The sequence below is a fragment of the Pristiophorus japonicus genome, chromosome 15 (genome assembly GCF_044704955.1).
Source record: "Pristiophorus japonicus isolate sPriJap1 chromosome 15, sPriJap1.hap1, whole genome shotgun sequence".
NCBI lineage: Eukaryota > Metazoa > Chordata > Chondrichthyes > Pristiophoridae > Pristiophorus > Pristiophorus japonicus.
The window spans coordinates 92933706-92960541 of record NC_091991.1 but is presented as its reverse complement, the minus strand read 5'-3'; the positions used below and the strand labels follow the sequence as shown (position 1 = coordinate 92960541).

The 26836-nt window shown below is 45.6% G+C and overlaps 1 protein-coding gene across 1 annotated transcript in view; it reads left to right on the top strand.

The window, feature by feature from the left end:
• The first annotated feature begins 3280 nt into the window (after positions 1-3280).
• The window catches only part of LOC139281545 (wee1-like protein kinase 2), a 35193-nt gene continuing 11637 nt past the window's right edge, over positions 3281-26836 (top strand). The window contains exons 1-6 of the mRNA XM_070901710.1: positions 3281-3762; positions 8894-9114; positions 13937-13994; positions 19089-19258; positions 20049-20170; positions 26175-26321. Of these exons, the coding sequence (XP_070757811.1) occupies positions 3460-3762; positions 8894-9114; positions 13937-13994; positions 19089-19258; positions 20049-20170; positions 26175-26321 (1021 nt within the window). The 5' untranslated portion in view covers positions 3281-3459. The remainder of the gene's footprint in view (positions 3763-8893; positions 9115-13936; positions 13995-19088; positions 19259-20048; positions 20171-26174; positions 26322-26836) is intronic.

Sequence of the window (26836 nt, the reverse complement as noted above, 5' to 3'; positions counted from 1 at the left end):
AATCTTCGCTGCACTCCCTCAATAGCAAGAATGTCCTTCCTCAGATTAGGAGACCAAAACTGAACACAATATTCCAGATGAAGCCTCACCAAGGCTCTGTACAACTGCAGTAAGACCTCCCTGCTCCTATACTCAAATCCCCTAGCTATGAAGGCTAACATACCATTTGCCTTCTTCACCGTCTGCTGTACCTGCATACCAACTTTCAATGACTGATGTACCAATGCACCCAGGTCTAGTTGCACTTCCCCTTTTCCTAATCTGCCGACATTCAGATAATATTCTACCTCCCTGTTTTTGCCACCAAAGTGGATAACCTCACATTTATCCACATTATCCTGCATCTGCCATGCATTTGCCCACTCACCTAACCTGTCCAAGTCACCCTGCAGCCTCTTAGCATCCCCCTCACAGCTCACACCACCACCCAGCTTAGTGTCATCTGCAAACTTGGAGATATTACACTCAATTCCTTCATCTAAATCATTGATGTATATTGTAAATTCTGAAAAGGACCCGTTTATCCCGACTCTCTGCTTCCTGTCTGCCAACCAGTTCTCTATCCACGTCAGTACATTACCCCCAATACCATGTGCTTTAATTTTGCACACCAATCTCTTGGGTGGGACCTTGTCAAAAGCCTTTTGAAAGTCCAAATACACCACATCCATTGATTCTCCCTTGTCCACTCTACTAGTTACATCCTCAAAAAATTCTAGATTTGTCAAGCATGATTTCCCTTTCATAAATCCATGCTGACTTGGACCGATCCTGTCACTGCTTTCCAAATGTGCTGCTATTTCATTTTTAATAATTGATTCCAACATTTTCCCCACTACTGATGTCAGGCTAACCGGTCTATAATTACCTGCTTTCTCTCTGCCTCCTTTTTTAAAAAGTGGTGTTACATTAGCTATCCTCCAGTCCATAGGAACTGATCCAGAGTCGCTAGACTGTTGGAAAATGATCACCAATGCATCCACTATTTCTAGGGCCACTCCCTTAAGTACTCTGGGATGCAGACTATCAGGCCCCAGGGATTTATCGGCCTTCAATCCCATCAATTTCCCTAACACAATTTCCCGCCTAATAAGGATTTCCTTTAGTTCCTCCTTCTCTCTAGACCCTCGGTCCCCTAGTATTTCCGGAAGGTTATTTGTGTCTTCCTTCGTGAAGTCAGAACCAAAGTATTTGTTCAATTGGTCTGCCATTTCTTTGTTCCCCATTATAAATTCACCTGATTCTGACTGCAAGGGACCTACGTTTGTCTTCACTAATCTTTTTCTCTTCACAAATCTATAGAAGCTTTAGCAGTTTTTATATTCCCAGCAAGCTTCCTCTCATACTCTATTTTCCCCCTCCTAATTAAACCTTTTGTTCTCCTCTGCTGAATTCTAAATTTCTCCCAGTCCTCAGGTTTGCTGCTTTTTCTGGCCAATTTATATGCCTCTTCCTTGGATTTAACACTATCCCTAATTTCCCTTGTTAGCCACGGTTGAGCCACCTTCCCTGTTTTATTTTTACTCCAGACAGGGATGTACAATTGTTGTGCAAGGAGTTTATAGTATTATCGTTTAATTTGGGAAGGGAGTCTATGATTACTAATCCATTTGAAAAGGGATCCTTCAACCAAGAAAGATTTGAGAACCACTGGTCTAATGGAGGTATTGAACTAGTTGAGATGTGGGGCCATCACAGTCCAGCTGGATTCCTGTCCGGTAATAAGAACATAAGAATTAGGAGCAGGAGTCGGCCATTCGGCCCCTCGAGCCTGCTCCGCCATTCAATGACATCATGGCTGATCTTCAACCTCAACCCCACTTTCCTGCACTATCCCCATATCCCTTGATTCCCTTAATATCCAAAAATCTATCGATCTCTGCCTTGAATATACCAAATACTGAGGCTCACCATCCTCTGAGTGAAGAGGTTTCTCCTCATCTCAGTCCTAAATGGCCGACCCCTTATTCTGAGACTGTGATCCCTGGTCCTCGACTTCCCAGCCAGAGGGAAACATCCTCCTTGCATTTACTCAGAGAATTGTGAACCTGTGGAATTCTCTACCACAGAAAGTTATTGAGGCCAGTTCATTAGATATATTCAAAAGGGGTTAGATGTGGCCCTTATGGCTAAAGGGATCAAGGGGTATGGCGAGAAAGCAGGAATGGGGTTCTGAAGTTGCATGATCAGCCATGATCATAATGGATGGTGGTGCAGGCTCGAAGGGCCGAATGGCCTACACCTGCACCTATTTTCTATGGTCTATGTTTCCATGTTTACCCTGTCAAGCCCTATAAGAATTGTGCATGGTTCAGGGATAGACAAGATAGAGGCAGAGAGGTTGTTTCCACTGTCGGGGAGACTAGAACTAGGGGGCACAGCCTCAAAATACGGGGGAGCCAATTTAAAACCGAGTTGAGAAGGAATTTCTTCTCCCAGAGGGTTGTGAATCTGTGGAATTCTCTGCCCAAGGAAGCAGTTGAGGCTAGCTCATTGAATGTATTCAAGTCACAGATAGATAGATTTTTAACCAATAAGGGAATTAAGGGTTACGGGGAGCGGGCGGGTAAGTGGAGCTGAGACCCCGGCCAGATCAGCCATGATCTTATTGAATGGCGGAGCAGGCTCGAGGGGCTAGATGGCCTACTCCTGTTCCTAATGCTTATGTTCTTATGTTATGTTGTTCAGTGTACACACGTTGTGTGTTTCCCAGCCCGAGTCACTGGGTAGGGACCAGGAAGGAAAGCGCCAGCCTGTTGTACAATCCCAATGGCCAAGTGCAGTTATCGAGGCTGCACAAATGCACTTGGAATAAAGTTGAAAACTTGCACTGCGAATAATGGCAGGCTTAAAAAGGTACCCAGCGATGTGAGAATACAGAGAGAGCATAAAGTTCCAAACTATCTGGTACACAACAAAACTAACATTGGGTGTGTTTCAATGTAAAATATAGTCGCTGACAGAGTTATCACATCACCAGCATCCAGTGATGTAATCTTGGGGCTGAAACTTTCTCTTTAATTGGCCAACTGTTTGGCAGAAGGCGGTGCTTTGCTGTTTGATGAGATAGTGAGCTAGCACTGAGTGCAGTGACTGGGACTGGACTATTATGAGATAACTCGGTGTTTCCCGCGCCAGGAGTGTGTTAAATTAACACAAATCAGGCTTCCTGAAACTGACAGGTTCGAAGCTCCCCGCCTTAATGACGCAATCAGGGGTTGGTTATAAAGGAGGGGCAATGGGTGGGGATGGTGACATTCCTGAGAAGAGAAGAGGGAAGGAAAGGGAGTTTGGGGGGTGGAAAGCCCGAGAGGGACAGGAGTCGAGGCTTGTCTTGTGCACAAGTGAAGGGGTATCAGCGAGGGTGCACCTTGTAGGGGCAGGAGAGACCTGTGGGCAGCCCGCACCCTGCTCCACATCACCCAACATTGGGAGCCCCGGGGCCCGGCTGGTGTGAGCATGAGCCGTTTAACCCTCAGTGCCATCAGCCAGAAGCTGCAGTTTTCCAGTGAGGAGGAGGGAGAGGAGGAGAAGTTCTGTGACCTACGAGTGCAGGAAGAAGCCGCCGTCCCCTCGGCGCCCCGGAGACGGTGCGTCTCCCCGTTCAGCCGCTTCCCGGTGGGCGGAGGTCTGGGCACGCCCTCCCGGGAGAGGGCACTGCCCCGGACACGCCTGGCTGGGAGAAGCGAGTGTCCGGGGACCCCCATCCACTGCTTGAACTGGAGGAAGCTGCGGCTTTGTGACACCCCTTACACTCCCAAGGTGCGTCTGTTTTCCTAATAACTAACGCCACCTGATGCATAGCCTCGAACTCTGTCAGTATTTCTGTAAGCCGCCGACCCAGGGGCTTTGGGCTCCTGCCTGGTCACCTCTAAACTTTACACTGACCTGCTGCAAATCTGGACTAAAGTGAACTTTTAATCCATTTGTACCACTTTTCTTGCAAGAATGCAGAGGGGAGACTAGAACTAGATAGAGGGCATTGTTAGAATTTAAAACTGAGATGAGGAGGAATTTCTTCAGGGGGTTATAAATCTGTGGAATTCACTGCCTCAGAGAGCTGTGGAAGCTGGGACATGGAATAAATTTAAGATAGAAATAGACAGTTTCTTAAACGATAAGAGGATAAGGGCTTATGGGGAGCGGGCAGGGAAGTGGAGCTGAGTCCATGATCGTATCAGCCATGATCGTATTAAATGGCGAAGCAGGCTCGAGGGGCCGTATGGCCTACTCCTGCTCCTTATGTTATGTTCTTAAAGGACTCGAGCCCCAAAGTTTCCTGTAACCTGGCCCTGGTTGACTCTAGCTGGGCTGGAGGGTGGGAAGTATGGGTGTGTTTTGAGAGCCTCCTGAACCTGCAAGTGAACTTTGAGTTCAGAAACAATGTAAATAGATTTATTTAAAGACAGGACTTTCATTTCTCTGTCTCTTGATAAACAAATCTCCACTAAAACCAACAGAGCAGGTTGGAGGGAGTTGTGATCAGACTGTACTGAGCTTCAGACTGACTGCTCCAGCACCAGGGCTGGTTGTGATCACAGACACAAGGCAGACCTCCATGTGTTGGGGCAGTGCAGAGAGCAGCCATGAAATTGGTTCTGATAGACTGGAGAAACCTGGATTTTCAGCCTTGGGTGACTGAGGAAGGACTTCCTGAAGGTGGCAGAGACAGTAAATGATGTGGAAAGGTAGATCTAGAAAATAACCAAATGGAAGGGTAGGTGTAATATAGAGCCCTATTTAGTGGACTACTGTGGTAATGCAACTACTGGTGTATAACTAAGTTATGTCAAGTCACATGATGTAATGCAGCCATCTTGTGTGGTAAGAATATATCCCAGTTGGCTAATGGGGTGTAGGCGCAAGGCCAGCCTGCGACTAATGTCGGAACCCATACACTGCACATACGATGGATCAATGTAACACAACAAAGATAGTCTCAGAACCATTTAAATAGTTGGATGCTGTGCTGAGCCCCTCAGATGGGCTGAATGGCCTTCCTTTGTCTGTAATTGTGTTGTGATTCAAAGCTGCCTCGAACAGTAAGGTGAGGATGTGCCAGAACAACCTCCTGTAGCAAATGTCATCAAAACTGATACCACCCTCTCCCAAACTCTGCCACCAGCCCCAGCACCCCTTCTTAAGCCTACTGCTTGATCCTGACCAACATTGTCCCTGTCATACCTCATCCATCAACACTGTTTTCTTTCACCTCTAATGTTGCCCCTGCCCCCCACCACCCCACTCCATCTTGTTTCTTCCCAGCCCAACTTTCAAAACCAACTTTAATTTACTACTTTGACTGCTTTTCACTTCTGTCCCCCCCACCCCCCCCCCCCCACCCCACCACCTGCAAATCCTTCTGGTTGGGATCCACTTTGTCCAGTGGCTTAGAGATGATTGCTTGTAAATGCTGTAAAAATGCTGGTTTGAATGGGTTCATTGGGAACAATAAGAACAAAACTATAACCAGGCACAGGGCATTGGTTCAGACTGGCAAAGTACATTTAGGATTGAGGTGGACATCCAGGCAGGATATTGGAATTGTTTTCGGAATCGCTGTGATTGGAGGTGGGGTTTTCCGCAGACTTTTCTAGTTGGATGAACATTGATGAGCCAGATGGCTTCTCCTGTCCTCGACAAATCATGTTGAGAATATGCCGGGTAATAGAATATTCTTCAATCTAAGAACTGACTAATGTAATGTGCAGAATCTAGTTTGTGACCTAGATGAAGGGTTAACTAGAAACTCAAGGTATATAGTGCAATCCCAGAGTGAATTCTACTTCAGAATGACTGATGGTGCATTGCTCAGTGAAATCTTAAGACTTCAGATGTGATGTGATGTCCTGATGTAGACGATAGCCCAAGTTGGGCTGCTATCTGTTCTTGTCTTAAGTTTTCTACTCGTGTGCCTGTAGATATTTTCTGATGGACTTTTTATACTTGGGTTAAAGGGTTCAATTGAGGTGCCATAAACTTGTGTAGTATTATCTTGCATATAGAAGATTAAGGAGTGATTTGATCGAGGTGTTAGTATTCAACTGGATAGATATAGAAACTTTTTTTCCCTCTGGTGGTAGAATCCAGGACAGGAAACATAATTAGAGCTATACGTTGTTCACTCTCCAGCTCAGATCGTGAGGTGTCACCGTGGCTCCATAGGTAACACTTGCACTGCCCTCCCCTTCCTCGAGTCAGAAGGTTGTGGGTTGGAGTCCCACTCCAGGGACTTGAGCACAAAATACAGGCTGACACCCCAGTGCGGTGCTGGGGGAGCAAAAAGCAGAAGCGACAGGCTGAGTTATTTGAGAAAAGAGTGCAAGAAATTGAAAAACTGGGAATGAGGATCAGGAAATCTGGATCTGCGCTGTCTCGGATTAGACGTTAACCTGATCCCCTCTGTCCCCTCGGGTGGACACTAAAGATCCCATGACGCTATTCGAAGCAGAGCAGGAGAGTTCTCCTCTGTCCTGGTCAGTATTTATCCCTCAACCAACATCACTAAAACACATGATTTGGTCACTATCACGTTGCTGTTTGGGGGACCTTGCTATGTGCAAATTGGCTGCCGTCTTTCCTACATTTCAACAGTGACTACACTCCAAATGTCCAGTTACCCATCCCTGCACCAGCAGCACTGAGGGAAATCTTCATTAACCTGACGTTCTGCGGCAGTGCCATAGGAGGTCCACTTGTAGGAAATATTGGTTTAGAATTTCCACAGGGGTTCCTGATCTTTAACATCAGGAGTGGGGGGAACCTTGGCCACTGTGCAGTTTCTCCAGTTACTGTCAATCTAAGTTATGGTGGGAGATTGGGGGCTCCCTGTGGAAATAGCTGGCTCCTATATTGAGTCCAATATGTAACTGGTCAAGGTTTTCTCCCCCTCCATCTCTGGATGTAAAGGATCCCATGGCCACTACTTGAAGAGCAAAGTGGTCTCCCCTGGCCAATAATTACCCCTCAACCAACATTACTAAATAGATTATCTCGCCATTTTCTCATTGCTGTTTATGGGATCTTGCTGTGTGAATATTTTATTAGTTCATGGGATGTGGGCATTGCTGGTAAGGCTGGCATTTATTGCCCATCCCTAATTGTCCTTGAGAAGGAGGTGGTGAGCTACCATCTTGAACCACTGCAGTCCGTGTGGTGAAGTTGCTCCCACAGTGCTGTTAGGGAGGGAGTTCCAGGGTTTTGACCCAGTGACGATGTATTTCCAAGTCAGGATGGCGTGTGACTTGGAGGGGAACGTGGAGGTGATGGTGTTCCCATGCGCCTGCTGCCCTTGTCCTTCTAGGTGGTGGAGGTCGTGGTTTTGGGAGGTGCTGCTGAAGAAGCCTTGGTGAGTTGCTGCAGTGATCTTGTAGATGGTACACACTGCAGCCACGGTGCGCCGGTGGTGGAGGGAGTGAATGTTGAAGGTGGTGGATGGGGAGCCAATCAAGCGGGCTGCTTTGTCCTGGATGGTGTTGAGCTTCTTGTGTGTTGTTGGAGCTGCACTCATCCAGGCAAGTGGAGAGTATTCCATCACACTCCTGACTTGTACCTTGTAGATGGTGGAAAGGCTTTGGGGAGTCAGGAGGTGAGACACTCGTTGCAGAATACCCAGCCTCTGACCTGCTCTTGTTACCACAGTATTTATGTGGCTGGTCCAGTTAAGTTTCTGGTCAATGGTGACCCCCAGGGTATTGATGGGTCTCGGCAATAGCAATGCCATTGAATGTCAAGGGGTGGTGGTTAGACTCGCTTGTTGGCACTTGTGTGGCACAAATGATCCTTGCCACTTAGCCCAAGCCTAAATGTCCAGGTCTTGCTGTCATCATCATAGGCAGTCCCTTGGAATCGAGGAAGACTTGCTTCCACTCTTAGCATGAGTTCTTAGGTGACTGTACAGTCCAATGCGAGAACCAGAGTCTCTGTCACAGGTCAGACAGATAGTCGTTGAGGGAAAGGGTGGGCAGGGAGCCTGGTTTGCCGCACGCTCCTTCCGCTGCCTGCACTTGATTTCTGCATGCTCTCGGCGACGAGACTCGAGGAGCTCAACACCCTCCCGGATGCACTTCCTTCACTTGGGGCGGTCTATTGTCAGGGACTTCCAGGTGTCAGTGGGGATGTTGCACTTTATCAGGGAGACTTTGCGGTGTCCTTGTAACGTTTCCTCTGCTCACCTTTGGCTCGTTTACCATGAAGGAGTTCCGAGTAGAGCGTCTGCTTTGGGACATGGACTGCTCTCTTATCTGAGGAGTTGCGAAACTGAACACTGCAGTCATCAGCAAACATCCCCACTTCTGACCTTTTGGTCATTGGTGAAGCAGCTGAAGATGGTTGAGCCTAGGATGATACTAGCCATTTAGATATGTGGGGCACTTTTAAAAGATGCCTTTTGACTAAAACAGGCTCATATTTGCAACTCTCGTACTGGATTTTAATTATTTAAAATAAAGCAGACTTAAAATGATTCTTTTTCTCCTGGTTATCTTGTTACTGGTAATGGTCCAGCAGAGAGGAAGGAGCCGTGCCCCAATAGTATCGGCGTGCAATGGGGTCTGCAAGGGTTGAGGGAGCAAACTCCTACAGTTGCTGCATTTCTGGGTTTCAACTTCATTTTGGTTCGTTTGAGATTTTCTGTTTTTTGCAAAAGTGGGTAATGTTAGTGGTTGCATTTGCACAGTGCCTGGGTAAGTGGGTAATGTTACTTCATGAGGTTACAGAATATGACCCCTTTCTTCAGTTTTCCCCCTTGCCCTAGGTGTTTAAAGCCCTATTTCAGTGCACTAGGAACTCCTATTGTACACTATCCTTACTGACCAACAACAGTTGAGTCGATGAATCTCCTACCATTGCTGCTCTTGAATCTAGAGGAGTTACTGTCTTGTTTTATTTCTAGAGCCTCTTCTCCAAGGCTGGCCAGCTCTCGACTGCCACCAAGGGTCCTGTCTCAAGGATTCGTCGACCATTGGGACTATCTACCGGTTCTGAGCACCTGCGGGTTCCATCGGTGAACGTAAACCCCTTCACCCCAACTCTGTACCATGAGCTGGGCCTCCCACGCAGTGTAAAGACAGAGAAAACCGGAAAGAGAAAGAAAAGGATTGAAGAAAGAGGCAGGTAAAGGTTGTTGCAGCTTGGTGTGTGGACAGGAGGTGGTCGAAAGGTTGCCTTCATTGGAACGGAGCTTGTGAATGAGCAAAGTTAACTGGAGCCCCTCTTCCAGCAGCTGATTTAGAATGGCAGTAGCAGCAGTCAGAGCACCCCTCTGTGTGTGGACTGATCCTGGCATGGTACCTCATTTAGCCCAACAGCCTTGAGCCAAGTGTGGTGATGCTAAACGCACAGGCTACCCAATATGTTGCATCTGTACAACTTCCTGAAAAGACCTGTAGTTTCAAGTACTTTTTTTTGAGGGAAGGAAGAAAAACTGTTCAGCTCTTCCTCCTTTTGTTAGCTAAAATTAAAGCTCATGGAATTCAAGGCAAATGAATGACCTGGTTAGGGGGTAGAAGGCAGAGTAAGGATAATGGGTAGGTACTCACATTGGAAGGCAGTGACTAGAGGTGGCCCACAAAGATCTGTGCTGGGGCTTCAACTAGTCATTATATTTATTAATGACTTGGGTAACACAATAGAGAGTTGTATATCCCCTTATATGGATTTGTGTATATGAACATCAGGGTGTCTGCTCATCTATATTTTAAATTTGTGCCATTTATAGTAAACTGTCTGTCCATATTGGCCCTCCCAAAATGCATCACTTCACATTTCTCTGCGTTGAACTCCATCTGCCGAGCTTCTATCCATTTCACTGTCCTGTCTGTGTCATCCGGAAGCCTTTAACTATCCTCATCATGGTCGACTACTTTGCCAAGTTTCATATAATCTGCAAACTTTATAATGCTGCTCCCTACACCTGAGTCTCGATCGTTTATAAAAATTGCTGAGAGTAATGGGCCCAAAACTGACCCTTGGGCAACAGCACTGCAAAACACCTCCCAGTCTGATAAACATCCGTCCACCACCAGCCTGTGCTTCCTGTCATTGAGACAATTTTGTATCCATACCACCACTTTCGTCTTAATTCCATGGGATTCCAACTTCTTAATAAGCCTGCTGTGTGGCACTTTGTCAAATGCCTTCTGAAAGTCCATACACAACATCTACTGCACTACCTTAATCAACCTTCTGTTACCTCATCAAAGAATTCAATCGAGTTAGTCAGGCACGATTTAACTTTAACAAATCCATGCTGGCTCTCCTTGATTAACCCATGCCTTTCCAAATGAGTTTATTTTGTCCCTGAGATAACTTCCTTACCACTGATGTTAGACTGAGCAGCCTGTAGGTTCGTGGTTTATCTTCCGTTTGTTGAATAGAGGTCTAACATTAGCAACTCTCCAGTCCTCCCGCACTACACCTGGATCCAATGAGGATTAAAGATTGTGACCAGTGCCTCTGCTTTTTTCTACCTTTGCTTTTTTCAGCAACATAGAAAGAAAGACTTAAATTTATATAGTGCCTTTCGTGACCACCGGGTGTCTCCAAGCACTTTACAGCTACTTTTGGAGTGTAGTCACTGTTGTAATATGGGAAATGCGGCAGCCAATTTGCGCACAGCAATCTCTCACAAACAGCAATGTGATAATGGCCAGATAATTTTTTTTTAATGTTGATTGAGGGATAAATATTGGCCAGGACACCGAGGATAGCTCCCCTGCTCTTCTTTGAAATAGTGTTGCGGGATCTTTTACGCTCACCTGTTTAACAAGTCATCTAAAAGACGGCACCTCACAGTGCAGCACTTCCTCAACACTGCAGTGTCAACCTAGATATTTTTTTTAATAAATGTGCTCCAGTTCCTGGAGTGGGACTTGAACTCTTAATCTTCTGACTGAAGTGAGTGTGCCCACTGAGCCACCGCTGACACCACGATGCCTTCTATCCAACATTCAGTAATGCTAATCATTTCATATGTACTTTCTCTTACTATCCTGATATAACTTTCCTCCCTCTTAGTGTAACCTTCACACCATCTGCTTCCTTTGCATACTGTAGCCCTGTCCTCTGCCTCTAGACGGAGATCTCCCTTTGGGCCCTTAATAGGTCCAGCCTGTTCCTGAGCTAATCCTACACTTTGTTTATTAAATGTTTTAGGGTTCAATTCAATGTTTGCTTGCTAATCTTTTCTCCTAACCTCTCTTTGCCTCCTGTATTAATTGCTTTCTGTACTTTACACAATCTCCCTGGTTATTAACTAATTTTCTCCTGACATTTGTCCTAAGCCACCTTTCTGTTTTATTTTAACTTATTTATTTTGTTTGTCATCCAGGGCTCATTAATTTAGGATGCTCTACCTTTTCCCGGCAAAGTAACATGAAGAGTTTGTACCCGAACTATCTCTTCTGTGAATATCATTACTGCTTTACCCTGCAATCTACTTATGCTAGGTGAAATTCGCTCTTCCCAGTTCAGCATTTTTACTGTCCAATCTTTTCTGTTCTTTCTATAATTTCTCTAACTGATGTTGCAGTCACGGTTAGCTGGATAATGATCTACTGTAACGCCTTCCACTTGCCCTACCTCATTTCCCAGAAACAGATCCAACTCTGCTTCCGCCCTTTGACTGGGGACATATTGATCGAGAACATTCTTGTGTACACCTCAGAAATTCCTCTCTTCCCTACCCTTATCACTTGGGATCATTAAAGCCTCCTAATATTATTACTCTCTATTTTTTTGCACATTGTTGAAATTTGCTGACAAATTTGCTCCTCTGTCCCCTCCTCACTGTTTGGTGCTCTTGCACACCCATGTTACTGCTCCCCCTCTGTTCCTTAGCTCGAGCCATTCAATTCTGTCCTCAAACCCTTGGGATATATCCTTGTATTTAGAACTGTAACATCATCCCTAATCAATACTGCCACGCCCTCTTTTTTACCTTCCATCATTCCTTAATTCTTGGTAACCAGGAATATTACCAACCCATTCCTGGCCTTGTTTGAGTCCTGTCTGTTAATGCAACGACATCATTCCATGTAGCAATTTGTGCCTGCAGCTCGCTAACTCTATTAGTTACACTATAGGCATTGACTGACTTACAATTTCATACCTCCTTTGTCACTTGTTTTCCTCAATCTGGTCCTTGCAATTTTTGGAATATTTCTAATGTTCCTGCTGTTTATATATCTGTCCTCTGATCTCCTTTCTGCTGATTTCTGTTTCTCCCCCTCTCCTCTTGCCAAATTAGTTTAAACCCTTCCAGCAATACTAATTAACGTCTCGGTGAGATTATCAGTCCCGCCTTTGTTCAGGTGCAAACTGTCCATCTTCCATAGGCACCCCTAACCCCAGAGCTGCTCTCAATGTCTCAAGCATCTGAAACCCCCCCCCCCCCTCCTGCACCACTTCTCCAGCCATCTGCACCATCTTCCTGTTTCTGTAATCTGATGCTGGAAGTAATCTGAAGATTACTACCTTTTTTGAGGTACTGTGGTTTTTAAAATTTCTTTCCTAGCTGCTGAAACTTCCTGAAGGACCTCCACACTTTCTACTCACGTTACTGGTTCCAACGTGGACCATGACTTCTGGCAGTTCCCCTCCCTCTCTCGGGATGCCCTGTCCCCGCTCCGTGATATCCTTTATCGGGTAGATAGAGACTGTTGGGCGAGTCTAGGGCAAGGGACGTAATCTTAAAATCTGAGCCAGGCCATTCGGGAGAAGTTTGTAAACACTTTTCTATATGCAAAGGATGGTAGATATGTGGAGAGAACACACTCTCTCAAAGCAGTAGAAACTCACTCAATTAATAATTTTAAATCTGAATGATAGATTTTGGCTAATCAAGGGTATTAAGGGATAGTTAGGATACAGATCAGCCATTATCTGATTTGAATGGCAGAACAGTCTCAAGGGTCTGAATGGCCTCTTCCTGTTCCTATATTCCTATTGTTCCTGTGTGCTGATGACTGAAGTTATCAGAGTGATTGTTCCTGACCTAACCTCTTGGCTGGAAAATCCCAGTGCTGCTGGTGTGGGAATAAATCTCTAGTGGGATCTCTGTCTATGGTTTAATATCTGATATTGTCTAGTTCCTGATCAGTTACTGGACGCAAACCCAACTAACAGAAGGTGGAGTTAAGTGCAATATCGAAAACGGGATTTCTTCGTTAACTAGAGGTTGAGAAGGAATCAATCTCTAATTCTGCTGTGTAGATTATACATGTGCAAAACCAAACTCTGATGTGATTGGGACCGTTTCAATAACTTTGGTTGGGTTGCTGGACTTGCCTGGTCCTGATTAACTCTGATTGCAGCCTGGGCATGGCTTAATGTAGCATCTCTGCTCAGCATTATCATTTAATGCTCCAATTTATGGTATTGGTCAAAAGGCGTAAAACTCTGGCAATAATTGCACTGTTGATCAACTTGATTTCTCTCCTTTCCCTTCTCTTCCCTGTGCCCCCCGCCCCCCCAGATCATACCTGGCTCACTTGTCTGTGACTAAAACAGAGTTTGTGTCCTGTGCTGAATGGGGAGCAATAATCATTATAGGCAGTCCCTCAAAATCGAGGAAGATTTGCTTCCACTCTAAGGTGACTGAACAGTCCAATATTGGAATTACAGACTGTCACAGGTTGGACTGACAGTCGTTGAGGGAAGGGGTGTGGGGGGACAGGTTTGCTGCACGCTGTTTCTGCATGCTCTCGGTGATGGGACGCGAGGTGCTCAGTGCCCTCCCGGATGCACTTCCTCCACTTAGGGAAAAGACACGCTGGACTTTGGGGGGGCTTCCTATTGATTGCTGTTGTCTTCCAACTGTCCCTGATGACCATCAGTAGAAAATGCAGTTTGGGGAGATGAACTTGACTGTACCAGCATTTCATGACGTTCTGTTGCCGAGGATCTGAGTTCATTTTTTTCCGACATTGCTTTTTAGGAGAGATGTTGAAATGAGACCGCGCGATAGCATTGAGGAATCACTGCTACAGGCGAAGGTGAGGAAATCGAACCCGGGGCACTTCAATTACTTCAGCGACGGTTAATAGAAGGACATAAGAACAGAAATGTCTTGGGGGTGGGGCAGGACAGGGCTGGGTGGGTGATGGTGAGCTGCTGGTCCAAGAGGTGAGGGGGTATAACAGTACAACGTAACTAGTTGCCATCTGTGGGGCTCCCCTGCTCCCCAAGGCAGACCTGCCCATTAGTTCCCAGCCGTTTAATAGAAACATAGAAAATAGGTGCAGGAGTAGGCCATTCGGCCCTTGGAGCCTGCACCACCATTCAATAAGATCATGGCTGATCATTCCCTCAGTATCCCTTTCCTGCTTTCTCTCCATACCCCTTGATCCCCTTAACCGTAAGGGCCATATCTAACTCCCTCTTGAATATATCCAATGAACTGGCATCAACAATTCTCTGTGGCAGGGAATTCCACAGGTTAACAACTCTGAGTGAAGAAGTTTCTCCTCATCTCAGTCCTAAATGGCCTACCTCTTATCCTAAGACTCTGTCCCCTGGTTCTGGACTTCCCCAACATTGGGAACATTCTTCCTGCATCTAACCTGTCCAGTCCTGTCAGAATCTTATGTTTTTGAGACCCCCACTCATCCTTCTAAACTCCAGTGAATAAAGGCCCAGTTGATCCAGTCTCTTGTCATATGACAGTCCAGCCATCCCTGGAATCAGTCTGGTGAACCTTTGCTGCACTCCCTCAATAGCAACAATGTCCTTCCTCAGATTAGGAGGCCAAAACTGAACACACTATTCCAGGTGAGGCCTCACCAAGGCCCTGTACAACTGCAGTAAGACCTCCCTGCTCCTATACTCAAATCCCCTAGCTATGAAGGCCAACATACCATTTGCCTTCACCGCTTGCTGTACCTGCATGCCAACTTTCAATGACTGATGAACCATGACACCCAGGTCTCGTTGCATCTCCCCTTTTCCTAATCTGCTGCCATTCAGATAATATTCTGCCTTTGTGTTTTTGCCCCCAGAATGGATAACTGCACATTTATCCACATTATACTGCATCTGCCATGCATTTGTCCACTCACCTAACCTGTCCAATTCACCCTCCAGCCTCTTAGCGTCCTCATCACAGCTCACACCGCCATCCAGTTTAGTGTCATCTGCAAACTTTGAGATATTACACTCTCTTCCTTCATCTAAATCATTAATGTATATTGTAAAGAGCTGGGGTTCCAGCACTGAGCCCTGCGGCACCCCACTAGTCACTGCCTGCCATTCTGAAAAGGACACGTCTATCCTGACTCTCTGCTTCCTGTCTGCCAACCAGTTCTCTATCCATGTCAGTACATTACCCCCAATACCATGCGCTTTAATTTTGCACACCAATCTCTTGTGTGGGACCTTGTCAAAAGCCTTTTGAAAGTCCAAATACACCACATCCACTGGTTCTCCCTTGTCCACTCTACTGTTACATCCTCAAAAAATTCCAGAAGATTCGTCAAGCATGATTTCCCTTTCATAAATCCATGCTGACTTGGACCGATCCTGTCACTGCTTTCCAAATGTGCTGCTATTTCATCCTTAATGATTGATTCCAACATTTTCCCCTCTACTGATGTCAGGCTAACCGGTTTTGTCTCTCCCTCCTTTTTAAAAAGTGGTGTTACAATAGCTACCCTCCAGTCCATAGGAACTGATCCAGAGTCAATAGACTGTTGGAAAATGATCACCAATGCATCCACTATTTCTAGGGCCACTTCCTTAAGTACTCTGGGATGCAGACTATCAGGCCCCGGGGATTTATCAGCCTTCAATCCCATCAATTTCCCCAACACAATTTCCTGCCTAATAAGGATATCCTTCCGTTCCTCCTTCTCACTAGACCCTCGGTCCCCTAGTAAATTAGGAAGGTTATTTGTGTCTTCCTTCATGAAGACAGAACCGAAGTATTTGTTCAATTGGTCTGCCATTTCTTTGTTCCCCATTATAAATTCATCTGAATCTGACTGCAAGAGACCTACGCTTGTCTTCATTAATCTTTTTCTCCAAATATTTATAGAAGCTTTTGCAGTCAGTTTTTATGTTCCCTGCAAGCTTCCTCTTGTACTCTATTCCCCGCCCTCTTACTTAAACCCTTAGTCCTCCTCTGTTGAATTCTAAATTTCTCCCAGTCCTCAGGTTTGTTGCTTTTTCTAGCCAATTTATATGCCTCTTCCTTGGTTTTAACACTATCTTAATTTCTCTTGTTAGCCATGGTTGAGCCACCTTCCCCGTTTTAATTTTACTCCAGACAGGGATGTACAATTGCTGAAGTTCATCCATGTGATCTTTAAATGTTTGCCATTGCTTATCCACCGTCAACCCTTTAAGTATCCTTTGCCAGTCTATTCTAGCCAATTCATGCCTCATACCATTGAAGTTACCTTTCCTTAAGTTCAGGACCCTAGTTTCCAAATTAACTCACTCCATCTTGATAAGGAATTCTACCATATTTTGGTCACACTTCCCCAAGGAGCCTAGCACAACAAGATTGCTAATTAGTCCCTTCTTATTACACATCACCCAATCTAGGATGGCCTGCTCTCTAGTTGGTTCCTCGACATATTGGTCTAGAAAACCATCCTTAATACACTCCAGAAATCCTCCTCCACTGTATTGCTACCAGTTTGGTTCGCCCAATCTATATGTAGATTAAAGTCGCCCATGATAACTGCTGTACCTTTTATTGCACACATCCCTTATTTCTTGTTTTATGCTGTCCCCAACCTCACTACTACTGTTTTGTGGTCTGTACACAACTCCCACTAGTGTTTTCTGCCCTTTGGTATTCCGCAGCTCCAGCCATACCGATTCCACATTATCCAAGCTAATGTCCTTCCTTCTATTGCTGGTTAAAGAGAAAATTAACACAACGCCACCTGCCTCCTTTTCCTTTCTGTCTATCCTTCCTGAATATTGAATACCCCTGGATGTAGAGTTCCCAGCCTTGGTCACCCTGGAGCCATGTCTCCGTAATGCCAATTTCCGTTAATTGCTGTCTGCACAGTTAATTCGTCCATCTTATTCCGAATACTCCTTGCATTGAGGCACAGAACCTTCAGGCTTGTCTTTTTAGAATTTTGGTGTAATGTGGCCTTTTTTGTTTTTTGCCTTGGTTTTCTCTGCCCTCCACTTTTACTATTCTCCTTTCTATCTTTTGCTTCTGCCTCCATTTTATTTCCCTCTGTCTCCCTGCATAGGTTCCTATCCCCCTGCCATGTTTGTTTAACTCCTCCACAACAGCATTAAAAAATACTCCCCCTAGGACATTGGTTCTGGTCCTGCCCAGGTGCAGACCATCTGGTTTGTACTGGTCCCACCTCCCCCAGAACCAGTTCCAATGTCCCAGGAATTTGAATCCCTCCCTTCTGCACCACTCCTCAAGCCACATATTCATCTGAGCTATCCTGCGATTCCTACTCTGACTAGCACAAGGCACTGGTAACAATCCTGAGATTGCTACTTTTGAGGTCCTACTTTTCAATTTAGCTCCTAGCTCCCTAAATTCATCTCGTAGGACCTCATCCCATTTTTTACCTATGTCATTGGTATCTATGTGCACCACGACAACTGGCTGTTCACCCTCCCTTTTTCAGAATATCCTGCACCCGCTCAGACATCCTTGACCCTTGCACCAGGGAGGCAACATACCATCCTGGAGTCTCTGTTGCGGCCGCAGAAACACCTATCTATTCCCCCTTGCAATTGAATCCTCTCACTATAGCTCTCCCACTCTTTTTCCTGCCCTCCTGTGCAGCAGAGCCACCCATGGTGCCATGAACTTGGCTGCTGCTCTCCCCTGATGAGTCATCCCTCCTCAACAGTACCCAAAGCGGTGTATCTGTTTTGCATGGGGATGACCACAGGGGACCCCTGCAGTACCTTCCTTGCACTGCTCTTCCTGTTGGTCACCCATTCCCTATCTGGCTGTGTACACTTTACCTGCAGTAAGGCCAACTCGCTCAAAGTACTATTCTCATCATTCTCAGAATCGTGGATGCTCCAGAGTTCATCCACCCGCAGCTCCAGCGCCGCAATGCAGTCCGTCAGGAGCTGCAGGCGGATAAACTTCCCGCACACGTCATCATCAGGGACACTGGAAGTGTCCCAGACTTCCCACATAGTACAGGAGGAGCATAACACGTGTCCGAGCTCTCCTGCCATGACTTAACCCCGAGATAAACTTAATTTGGCAACAATATTACTTGCTGATAAAGAAAAGAAAAGCTACTCACCAATCACTTACCCCTTGGCTGTGATGTCACCTTTCGATTTCTTTCTACTTTTTTGCCTTCTCTCACCCCTGCAGCTGCACAAGCTGGGCCTTTATAGTCCGTTCTCCTCACAAACTCCTGCCTCCCATCTCCCGACTGCCGACACTCAAACTGTTGGGCCTTTATAGGCCACTCGCCTCACGAACTCCCGCCTCCCGACTGCGTTTGCTAGCCCACTTCAGAAGGTAGTTTGAGTTGAGCACATTGGTGGGACTGGAGTCTTGTTTATACCATCATCATAAGCAGTCCCTCGGAATCAAGGAAGACTTGCTTCCACTGCTGAAGTGAATTCTTCAGTGGCTGAACAGTCCAATATGAAAACCACAGACTTTCTCAGATAGCCATTGAGGGAAGGGGTGGGTGGGACTGGTTTGCTGCACGCTCTTTCCACTTCCTGTGCTTGGTTTCTGCATGCTCTCGGCGACAAGACTCTGTGCTCAGCGCCCTCTCAGATGTACTTCCTGTACCAGACTGAGTATGGATGGTGGGTTTCCTTAAAGGGTTTTAACAAACCAGTTGAGTCACTTATCGCCATCTTGACTTGGAAATGTATCGCCGTTCCTTCATTGTTGCTGGATCAAAATCCTGGAACTCCCTCCCTAACAGCACTGTGGGAGTCCCTTCACCACACGGACTGCAGCAGTTCAAGAAGACAGCTCACCACCACCTTCTCGAGGGCAATTAGGGATGGGCAATAAATGCTGGCCTTGCTAGTGATGCCCACATCCTGAGAATGAATGTTTGTTTTTGTTGTTACAAACCTAGTGTCTCAGTAAATGAGCTTCACACCTGTGTCCCCTCCAGAGATTCAACTTCCGTGAGAACATGTGCTCCCGCTACGCCACGGAGTTTTACGAGTTGGAGAAGATTGGCTGCGGGGAGTTTGGTGCTGTGTTTAAATGTGTCAAGCGACTGGATGGCTGCCTGTATGCCATCAAACAGCTGAAAAGACCCCTCTCCGGTTCACTTGATGAGTGAGTGTCAAGTACTCCAGCGTCTTGGCCCTTCCAAATCACTTAATTCTGAGCAAAAGTCAATATTAATCCTGAAACTCGTCTAGTTGCCAATGTCCACCTGAAGCAACTACAGCACACTGGGGTGCCCACTTCCATGTCCTGCTGGTCAGTGGACTCCCATGGAGTCCTTGCTCCTGGCAGGCTGTGGTTCTGTGTCGGGGTCATCGGTCCAAGGCCCACTCGAGACTGGAGGACATTAATCCAGGCTGACCCTCCGGTGCAGTGCTGAGGGAGTGCCACAAAGTTGAAGGAGCTGTCTTTTTTGATGGATCTGAAGCCCGAACCTGTCTGCTTCCTTGGGTGGACATTAAAGATCCCATGGCACTAATTGAAGAGCAGGGGCGTTCTAATATCCTGGCCAATATTTATCCTACAACCAACACCACATGGATTATCTGATCATTATCACATTGGTGTTTGTGGGAGCTTGCTGTGCACAAATTGGCTGCCGCGTTTCCTACATTACAACAGTGACTACACTCCAAAGGTAATTTGGAATGTCATGAGTTTGTGAAAGGTGTTCTACAAATATTCCTCGTTTTATTTCCTGACCCTACCACTACTCTGTTCTGCTGATTGCATTATAGTGAGTTTATCATTTTAAAACGAAATATATTGTGGCAAGCTGGGGTGGGCCTGTTTGCTTGGGATTATAGATGGAGATTACACTGGCGGGGCTCTGTAATGGAGGTACTGACTGCAGCACACCTGGGCTGAGGATCTGTCATTACTGCTGTTTATTCTATAGGCAGACTGCGCTCCGCGAGGTGTATGCACATGCGGTGCTGGGACATCATCCCCACGTGGTGCGGTACTATTCGGCCTGGGCAGAGGATGACCACATGTTGATCCAGAATGAGTACTGTAATGGTAAGTGTAATGAGATAATGTATAGTGCCCTCTAGCTAGGAGGTATAGGGAGCTGTATTGAGAGGGAGGGTCTGTGAAGGAATGCCATCTTAAGCTCTACATGGCTGAGATCTCCCAAATAAATAGTTAAGTTGAATGAAGTGTTCAAGAGACTATAAAATACACAGTGTCAGAAGCAGTGACTTCTGATCTTTCGTAGAATGCATCTGCAACCGAAATATTGGAACTAAGACTTTTTCGTTCCGATCGAAATCGACATTAAGCAGTGCAGAGCGTGCTTCCTACACGTGCGTGGATCCGTGAAGGGCGATAGTCATAAGCTTGTAAAATAATCTAGAGGCGTTAGTAAAGTAAACTTAGTGGCATGAGTTATTGTAGAGCCACAATTGGAAAACTTATTTCTACAATTACATGGCCACGATATTTTACTTGAGACTTGTTCTAATCCTCTGGGTATTTGAACTGTATGCATGTATGTGACAAAAACGCAGTCCTAATCTAGCGAGCTATCATGACCACCACAGTGCCAACTCCCACGCACATTCCTCTCCCACCTCCATTGCAGGTGACTGGTGATTTGAAAATGGGAAAAAATTCAAACAGCTGTGGGACAGCTATGAAATTATTACATTGTGGAAAAACCCAATAGTTAAATTTGCAACGTATATCACTGCCATTGGCAGTGATGCCAGAGATATCCACAATAATCTTCTCTACAAATCAGAGGAAGACTAGCAGGAAATTGAGATTATTTTCAAGCTCTAAGAATAGCACTAAAGGTAAAACCAGCATCTGTGAATGGTACCAGTTTAACAACTGTGTACAAGGGGACGAGCGATTTGACAGATCGCGTGAAAGTGAGAGCTAGCATTGTCATGTGATTTTTGGCAATTTGAGGGATGATTTCATCAGAGACCGAGGTCTGTGGAATATCTGATAACACTCTGTGTAAGGGGCTGTTGCAAGAATCAAGCCTAACGCTCGATAAATGTGGTCTGTAAAGCTACAGAGGCCACAGTTGCCCAAATGAAATCCATGAAGCTCGCTAAAACAGACTGAAGATGTCAAAGCTATCAGACAGAAACCCTGGCCCACAAGGAAGAATTCACAGACCGGGTTCACTAACAATTGCAGATATTGTGGCAAAAGACATGAGCTGTCAAAAACTAGATACCAAATGGGAAGACCTGCACAAACTAAATCACTTTTCTCAAAAGTGCAGACAGTGGATCGAGGCTGAAGTCTACACATAACCCTAAATATAAAGGTAAGCCAAAAGTTCATGCACTGTTTATGAAGAGAGTTATAGTTCTGATTTTGAAGTCATGACTATATAAAGATGCTTGGTAAAGTTGATCGCCGCACAAAGACAAACATCCCAATCGCAAATGAACTACTCAAACCAAGAATCATACACGGTCATCGTCGACAAAGAAAAGAACCATGTCAAACAAGCACACTACTACAACAGAGGTGCTACAGCACGTCTTGCACTTCAGAAAAGAGAAACCGTGAGAGTGGGGGAAAAAAAGCTCGGGTTCAAAAACAAGTCGCATTCGATCATATCAGGTCATTACAGAAGATGGCTGAGAGTATTGCAGAAATAGGAAACATCTGTGTTGAGATATTCATTTGAAGCTCTATCTCGGTGACACCCACACAATCTGCTGACTACACAGCCAACTAACATGCAAAACAGCACTTCAACCACAACACGTGAAAACAGGGATATTTCCCCTCCGGGCACTGATAAAGGGACTAAAGCGATAGGTGCATAGAACACCACTGAAACAACCCGTTTGAGGCAAAGCAACAGAATCCGCACATCACCAAAATACCTGGAGCACTGTACAGAAATAAGAAATTATGGACACTGGACACTTGGATAAAGAATTAATAAGGCAAGAATTTTGTTAAACTTGTAGTTGTTTAATACATGTATTAAATTTTCTACCTGTTTATATTGAAGCTAACTTTTGAATTCATTTTTGTTTATGAAAGGAAAGGTGCAACAATATAATGTATAGTGCTCTCTACCTAGGACATCTTGATATAATTTATAGCACCCTCTAGCTAGGAGGTATAGGGAGCTGTATTGAGGGTCTGTGAAGGAACATCATAAGCTCCATGGCTGGCTGAGATCTCATAGTTAAAGTTGAACGAAGTGTTCAAGAGACAATAAAATACAGTAGGGATCATAAATATAGAAAATAGGTGCAGGAGTAGGCCATTCGACCCTTTGAGCCTGCACCACCATTCAATATGATCATGGCTGTTCATGCAACTTCAGTACCTCATTCCTGCTTTCTCTCCATACCCCTTGATCCCTTTAGCCATAAGGGCCACATCTAACTCCCTTTTGACTATATCTAATGAACTGGCCTCAACAACTTTCTGTGGTAGAGAATTCCACAGGTTCACAATTCTGAGTGAAGAAGTTTCCCATCATCTCAGTCCTAAATGGTTTACCCCTTATCTTTTAGACTGTGACCCCTGGTTCTGGACTTCCCCCAACATTGGGAACATTCTTCCTGCATCTAACCTGTCCAATCCTGCCAGAATTTTGTTTGAGATCCCTCCCATCCTTCTAAATTCCATTGAATATAAACCTAGTCGATCAGTCTGGTGAACCTTTGCTGCACTCCCTCAATAGCAAGAATGTCCTTCCTCTGATTAGGAGACCAAAACTGTACACAATATTCAAGGTGTGGTCTCACCAAGGCCTTGTACAACTGCAGTAAGTTGTCCCTGCCCCTGTACTCAAATCCTCTCGTTATGAAGGCCAATTTGCCTCCTTCACCGCCTGCATGCCAACTTTCAATGACTGATGTACCATGACACCCAGGTCTTGTTGCACCTCCCCTTTTCCTAATCTGTCACCATTCAGATAATCTGCCTTCCTGTTTTTGCCACCAATGTGGATTACCTCATTTATCTACATTATACTGCATCTGACATGCATTTGCCCATTCACCTAACTTGTCCAAGTCACCCTGCAGTCTCATAGCATCCTCCTCACAGCTCAGACTGCCACCCAGCTTAGTGTCATCTGCAAAGTTGGAGATATTGCATTCAATTCCTTCATCTAAATCATTAATGTATATTGTAAATAGCTGGAATCCTAGCACTGAGCCTGTGGCACCCCACTAGTCACTGCCTGCCATTCTGAAAAGGACCCGTTTATTCCTACTCTTTGCTTCCTGTCTGCCAACCAGTTCTCTATGCACGTCAATACATTACCCCAAGACCATGTGCTTTAATTTTGCATACTAACCTCTTGTGTGGGACCTTGTCCAAATCCTTTTGAAAGTCCAAATACACCACATCCACTGGTTCTCCCTTGTCCACTCTGCTAGTTACATCCTCAAAAAAAAATCCAGATTTGTCAAGCATGATTTCCCTTTCATAAATCCATGCTGACTTGGACTGATCCTGTCATTTTTCCAAATGTGCTGCTATTACATATTTAATATTTTCTTCCAACATTTTCCCCACTACTGATGTCAGGCTAACTGGTCTATAATTCCCTGTTTTCTCTCCTTTTTTTAAAAAAAGTGGTGTTACATTAGTTACCCTCCAATCCACAGGAACTGATCCAGAGTCAATAGACTGTTGGAAAATGATCACCAATGCATCCACTATTTCTAGGGCCACTTCCTTAAGTACTCTGGGATGCAGATTATCAGGCCCTGGGAATTTATCGGCCTTCAATCCCATCAAGTTCCTGACCTAAGAGTTCCCTCAGTTCCTCCTTCTCGCTAGACCTTTGGTCCCCTAGTATTTCTGGATCATCGGCTTCTGTTGGCAAACCTCTCAGAATTCACAGGCTCAGATTTTGGAGCATAGGAACAGGCCATTCAGCCCCTTGAGCCTGTTCCATCATTCAATTAGATCGTGCCTGATTGGTATCTTAACACCATCTACCCACCTTGGTTCTGTAATTCTTAATACCCTTGCTGAACAAATCTACAATCTCCATTTTGAAATCTTCAATTGACCCCCGGCCTCAACAGCTTTTTGGAGAGTTCCAGATTTCCACTGCCCTTTGTATGAAGATGTTTCCTGACATCATCCCTGAGTGGCCTAAATCTAATTTTAAGATTATGTTCCCAACAATACAGTGCCTTCCTGTGCCAGTGACCTGTGAAATGGAGCCCCTCATTCCCACACCACTGTTCATGTTCCTGGTCTGTCTATCCTTATGCCAGTTAACCTGTGGCTTGGGTAATATTCTTGAGATTACCACCCTGGAGGTCCTAAAAATTAATTGTTCAGATATTCCCCCAGCAGGACCTCCTCCCTATATCATTGGTTGCCACATGCACCACAACTAGATCATCTCCTCCTTATCCAGCCTCCGAGATGTCCCTTACCCTGGCACCAGGTAAGCAGCGCACCCTTTAGGACTCTCGTGGCTGCAGAGGATGCTATCTCGCCGTTGTTGTTGAATCTCCTATAACTTCTATATTTCTATTCGGCCCTTTGGACAGCCCTCTGCTCCATGGGGCCAAGGTCAGCATTGAGCCTGCCCTTCCCTGCAGTCTTTCTCCTTATCCTCCCAGGTAGTGAGTATATTGTACATGTTGAATAGAACCAGTGACCCTGGGATACCTCCTCTACCTCCCATTGGTTTCCCCTTACCAGGCTCCCTGACAATCTCGCACTCCCCTTCCTGGACCTGTGCTCTCCTGAGGTGTAACTGGACTCTGGAGAAACCTATCTAGAAATTCCTGCCCCTTGTGTGTTGTAGTGCCTCTTACTCACACTCCAGATCATTGACTCTAAGCTGGATTGTCTCGAGTGGTGACATTTCCTGCAGATGTGGCAATCTCAGACAGGCTGTCCACAAACTCCCACATATTACAGTCCTGACACATTGCCCGTGCTACCATTTCTAGTATTTATTATTTGATAGTAATTTAATTCTACATGCAATTAAATTTAGTAGTTGGATTTATCTTGATTTCAGGTTAATTTCTATCTTATTAGTCTTGTCTTTTTTGTTAACTTTATTTTGGTATTCCCATGGCTCCTATTTATTAATGTATACCAGATTTCTATTTAATGCAATTCAGATTCCTTTAATGTTGGTGGTATCATTAATTTTCATGTTATCCCCTTTGATCTAATTAATTACTCATTAATTTATGTATTTACTTGTGCATCATTACCCCTGCACTAAATTCCCACCCTCCATTCCTGTCATCAGTTAGCAGATTTACTCCATACTGTTCTTTAGCAAAAAGAAAGACTTGGATTTATATAGCGCCCTTCATGACCACGGGACGTCTCAAAGTGCTTTACAGCCAATGAAGTACTTTTGAAGTGTAGTCACTGTTGTAATGTGGGAACTTGGCAGAATATATACCTTCTAAAAACACTAGTTCATAACCATTGACTCTCAATAAACACCTCCCAGTTAGGGATACACTGCCAGCTGATTAAGTGCCTCCAGCAGCGGACTGACTTAACTCTCGCCCAGTTACTGGGGGCGTGACTCTTGTCCTCCTGTATTGTTCATTTTCTAACTGTTGGAAGCTATATGGGCTCGTTCCCCACTCCAGGGCTATTGCATCCAAAGTGCGAGGGAAGGAGGGACTCTCGCTGTTGCCTAGGGACCACAAGGCTAAGTCTCTCTCTCTCTCTCTCTCTCTCTCTCTCTCTCTCTCTCTCTCTCCTTACTGCACCCCGCCTCCCTTCACGTGTGCACACCCTGTGGTTCTGCCTCACCCCACTTATTAAACCTGAATTGCTGATTATAGCGTTGAGTGCCAGTTGAAGGAGGGGGTCTGTCCCCTCCCTCAGGGTGTAAAGGGGCTGGTTTCCCCCCCCCTCCCCATGGGGCAGGGCAGCTGGCCACTTCTGATCAGCTATTTCTGTGCCTCATTAGAAGGAGCAGTAAAATGGTTGTACGTTATCTGGACCCCGGGCTGCACCTTTTCGTGTCCCTTTTGATTTCACCTTCCTCACTTCAAGGACGCACTTGTATCTGGTGTGGTTTCAGGGGGCAGTCTGGCCGATGCACTGATGGAGAACGTGCAAGAAGGAATATTGCTGGCGGAGGTGGAGCTGAAGGAGGTCCTGCTGCAGGTATCGATGGGTCTGAAGTATATTCACAGCTCCAGCCTGGTTCACATGGATGTCAAGCCAAGTGAGTATTGGGGCTGCATGCAAGGTGGGGACTGTATCACTTGGGTGCTTGATGTCGATTTGACTACTTGATGATGACTATGCTTCAGATGTAAACAAACTATTTTACAATTAATGAGACTGATCAAAGTGCCTATGAAATTTTGTACATTTCTAGTAGCTCCACAGCTTGTCTTTATTCTCCCTATTAAACTGGGCTTGCCACCATCCAATGTATAGAGAAAGGTACCCACCTGTACTGTGGCCCACTGCTCTGCACACCTATACTGACCCCTCAAACACAGTGGCCCTGCTCTGCAGTTCCCTTAACTCCTCAATGGGACTGCATATGCCTGTCGAGGTTGCCATCATTTCAAAGGGATGTTTCTGGCCTGGGAAGTTGTCGGATATTGGGCAAAAGGCAAGGAATGCTCAGGGCAGTATCTGGGCCTCCCAGTTGTGGGTTAGTTGGCTCCGGCATGTTGGGCTTCTTCCCACTTGAGGTCAGTGCTTGAAGAGCTTGACTCGGTACTGTGT